General features: G+C 61.0%; 1 protein-coding gene across 2 annotated transcripts in view; it reads right to left on the bottom strand.

Moving 5' to 3' along the window:
- The window catches only part of LOC108510262, a 5,085-nt gene extending 2,186 nt beyond the window's left edge, over positions 1-2,899 (bottom strand). For both annotated transcript variants that reach the window (XM_017839930.1, XM_017839931.1), the window contains exons 1-6: positions 2,742-2,899; positions 2,279-2,363; positions 1,643-1,750; positions 1,414-1,557; positions 1,163-1,336; positions 993-1,077 (exon numbers count right to left, since the gene is read on the bottom strand). In XM_017839930.1, the coding sequence (XP_017695419.1) occupies positions 993-1,077; positions 1,163-1,336; positions 1,414-1,557; positions 1,643-1,750; positions 2,279-2,363; positions 2,742-2,825 (680 nt within the window). In that variant the 5' untranslated portion in view covers positions 2,826-2,899. The remainder of the gene's footprint in view (positions 1-992; positions 1,078-1,162; positions 1,337-1,413; positions 1,558-1,642; positions 1,751-2,278; positions 2,364-2,741) is intronic.
- Between the last annotated feature and the right edge of the window lie 1,147 nt (positions 2,900-4,046).

Raw genomic sequence — 4,046 nt, 5'->3', positions numbered from 1 at the left:
GCAGAAACAGGGCAGGGAGCTGGGATGAGGTGCCCCAAATCCGTAGGGAAGCCACCAAGATGTCCATCAAGGTGGACAATCGAGGTGTGTCCTGTCCCTTCCTGGGAACCTCTGCCACATTTCTCCAGGATGGAACACCAAGGATGGGATTTCTGAGCAGAAACAGGGTAGGGAGCTGGGATGAGGTGCCCAAAATCCATAGGAAAGCCATCAAGATGTTTGTCCTGTCCCTTCCCGGGAACCTCTGCCAGGTGGCTCCAGGATGGGACTTCCAGGATGGGACTTCCAGGATGGGACACCAAGGATTGGATTTCCGAGCAGAAACAGGGCAGGGAGCTGGGATGAGGTGCCCAAAATCCATAGGAAAGCCATCAAGATGTTTGTCCTGTCCCTTCCCGGGAACCTCTGCCAGGTGGCTCCAGGATGGGACTTCCAGGATGGGACTTCCAGGATGGGACTTCCAGGATGGGACACCAAGGATTGGATTTCCGAGCAGAAACAGGGCAGGGAGCTGGGATGAGGTGCCCCAAATCCATGGGAAAGCCATCAAGGTGTGTCCTGTCCCTTCCCAGGAACCTCTGCCAGATGGTTCCAGGATGAGACACCAAGGACGAGACACCAAAGATGGGACACCCAGGATGGGACATCCAGGGTGGGACACCCAAGCACAAATAGGTGCCCAAAATCCATGGGAAAGCCATCAAGGTGTGTCCTGTCCCTTCCCAGGAACCTCTGCCAGATGTCTCCAGGATGGAACATCCAGGATGGAACACCAAGGATGGGATTTCTGAGCAGAAATTGGGCAGGGAGCTCGGATGAGGTGCCCAAAATCCATAGGAAAGCCATCAAGGTGTGTCCTGTCCCTTCCCGGGAACCTCTGCCAAGTGGCTCCAGGATGGGACTTCCAGGATGGGACACCCAGGGTGGAATGCCCAGGACAGGTCCCACGAGCTCCCAAGGGTGCCACGCCCACCCCCTCAACCCTCTCCTACCTCTCCGGGGTGGAGGTGAGCCGGTGAGGGATTTTTTCCCGGGAAACCACCGGCCGGATCCCTCTGGATGCCACCAGCCGCTGCCCTGCAGGACAACGGGAGGGTGGGAGAGGGCAGAGCACCCCCGGGGTGGTGTGTCCCCATCCAGGCGTCCCCACACCCGTCCCCACCTGCCACAGCAAGGACGAGGAGAGCGGAGAGCTCCGGGATTCCGAGGGCGCGGGAAGCCAGGAAAAGGAGGAGGAGGAGGATCACCCAGAGCAGCGCCAGCACCAGGAGAAGAACCAGCAGCGCCGAGTAGGAGCCGGGGGGGATGAAGGTGGAAGTGGCACTTGGGCTCTGACCTGTGGGATGGGATGGAAAAACCTGGAATTGGCACCCACCGGCTCCCATCCGCGCTCCAGCCCCTATTCCCGCTCACCATCCGGGTTGGGAACGGCCTTGAGGCGCTCCAGGTGGTTTTCCAGCCGGCTCCGTGTGTCCTCCAAGGCCTCCAGCATCAGCTCCAGGCTCTGGTTGAGCCTCTGCAGCTTCTCCATCACCTCCCGAAGGACCAGGGCACTCTCTGCGGGTGGGAAAAGATGGATACGGTGGTGGGATGAGCCTGGGAAAGTGAAAAAAGCTGGGAATGGGGTTTGCTGGGTTCCCACCTCGTCGGGGATAAACATCCCGAGGTCTTTCCTGCTCCTGAGGGAGGTGGGATGGGAAAACCCGGTGTCCTTCCCGGAGCTCTGCGGCCCCCTGGCTGCTCCCGTTCCCTGTGGAGGAGGGATAAGAGGTTGGATCAATCCCAAGGTGGGACAGGGGGATTCTCAGCATCCTTGGATCAATCCCAAACCCAGGGGGATGTCTCAGCATCCTTGGATCAATCCCAAACCCAGGGGGATGTCTCAGCATCCTTGGATCAATCCCAAACCCAGGGGGATGTCTCAGCATCCTTGGATCAATCCCAAGGTGGGACAGGGGGATGTCTCAGCATTCCTTGGATGAATCCCAAGGCAGGGGATGTCTCAGCATCCTTGGATCAATCCCAAAGTGGGATACAGGGATGTCTCAGCATCCTTGGATCAATCCCAAGGTGGGATATGGGGATGTCTCAGCATCCTTGGATCAATCCCAAAGTGGGACAGGGGGATCCTCAACATCCCTGGATCAATCCCAAGGTGAGACAGGGGGATGTCTCAGCATGTCTGGATTAATCCCAAAGTGGGATATGGGGAATTCTCAACATCTTTGGATCAATCCCAAGGTGGGGGATGTCTCAGCATTCCAGAGCCGGCTCGTACCCATCCGGTGGGCGACGTCCTCCAGGAGCTGGACCACAGGGGTCTCATCCAGCGCCAGCCTCATCCAGGTCTCCCACAGCTCCTCCTGTGGGGAATATTCAGGAAGTTGGTGACAGAGGGTGACCCAAACCCCTCATCCCCCAGGGAGGTGCCCACAGACACCCCAAAACAAGCCCTCAGCCCCCCGGGGTGCTCCCAGTGCAGGGTGGGAGCCCAGAGAGGGGGGAATTTGGGGTGAAAGGGATGAAAAAAGAGTGCGAGGACCCCTCCAGAACTTGACCTTCCCCCCCACACCGAGCAAGGTCCCGGGGACCCCCATTTCCCAGCTGGGGGGGGGGGTCCCACCCTGGATGGTGACAGGAGTCCAGGGGTGACACCTCCCGGGCTGGGGCTTCATCCTGGCACTGGTTGTCACCCGTGGTGTCTTGAGGGGGTCCCCAGTTCCCTGGGGGAGGGTCCCCACCTCCTCTGAGGGGGCAGCGAGGCCCAGCCCCCCCAAAATCCCGGCGCAGAGGAGCAGCAGAGCCCGGGAGCTCCAGGGCAGCATCGTGGGAATGGGGGGGTCCTGTGGGGAAAAGAAGGTTGGGAGAAGCCCCTCAGATCCAGGGACAAATTTTGAGACCCCCCACCTCAAATTTGGGGGACCAATCCCACTGAGGGGACCCTCCCATAGTCCCAGGGGTGCCCAAGGGGGTCCTATAGGGAGAAGAGGGTGGGAAACACCCCCCTAAATCGATGGACCCACCCCACAGAGGGGACCCCCCCATAGTCCCAGGGGTGCTGTAGGGGGTCCTATAGGGAGAAGAGGGTGGGAAACCCCCCCCCCAAGCCCATGGACAAACTGTGGGACCCCCGTCCCAAATTTGGGGGTCCCCCCATAGTCCCAGAGGTGCCGGCGGCGTCCCATGGGGAGAAGAGGGTAGGAATCCCCCCTGCGCCCACGGACGAACTGTGGGACCCCCGTCCCAAATTTAGGGGACCCCCCCATAGTCCCAGGGGTGCCCATGGGGGTCCAATGGGAAGAAGAGGGTGGAAAACAGCCCCTCAAATCGATGGACCCACCCCACTGAGGGGACCGCCCCATAGTCCCAGGGGTGCCCGTAGGGGGTCCTATAGGGAGAAGAGGGTGGGAACCCCCCCCTGCGCCCACGGACGAACTGTGGGACCCTCCCCAAATGTGGGGTATCCCCCATAGTCCCAGGGGTGCTCATGGGGGTCCAGTGGGAAGAAGAAGGTGGAAAACATCGCCCCAAATCGATGGACCCACCCCACTGAGGGGACCGCCCCATAGTCCCAGGGGTGCCCATGGGGGACCCGTGGGGAGAAGAGGGTGGGAACCCCCCCCTGCGCCCACGGACGAACTGTGGGACCCCTGTCCCAAATTTAGGGGACCCCCCCATAGTCCCAGGGGTGCCCACGGGGGTCCAATGGGAAGAAGAGGGTGGAAAACAGCCCCTCAAATCGATGGACCCACCCCACTGAGGGGACTGCCCCATAGTCCCAGGGGTGCCCATAGGGGGTCCTATAGGGAGAAGAGGGTGGGAACCCCCCCCCTGCGCCCACGGACGAACTGTGGGATCCTCCCCAAATGTGGGGCATCCCCCATAGTCCCAGGGGTGCTCATGGGGGTCCAATGGGAAGAAGGTGGAAAACATCGCCCCAAATCGATGGACCCACCCCACTAAGGGGACCGCCCCATAGTCCCAGGGGTGCCCATGGGGGACCCGTGGGGAGAAGAGGGTGGGAACCCCCCCCTGCGCCCACGGAC

The sequence above is a fragment of the Lepidothrix coronata genome, unplaced genomic scaffold (genome assembly GCF_001604755.1).
Source record: "Lepidothrix coronata isolate B3197 unplaced genomic scaffold, Lepidothrix_coronata-1.0 Scaffold583, whole genome shotgun sequence".
In the NCBI taxonomy this organism is placed as follows: domain Eukaryota; kingdom Metazoa; phylum Chordata; class Aves; order Passeriformes; family Pipridae; genus Lepidothrix; species Lepidothrix coronata.
This window is presented reverse-complemented; position numbering and strand designations above follow the sequence as displayed.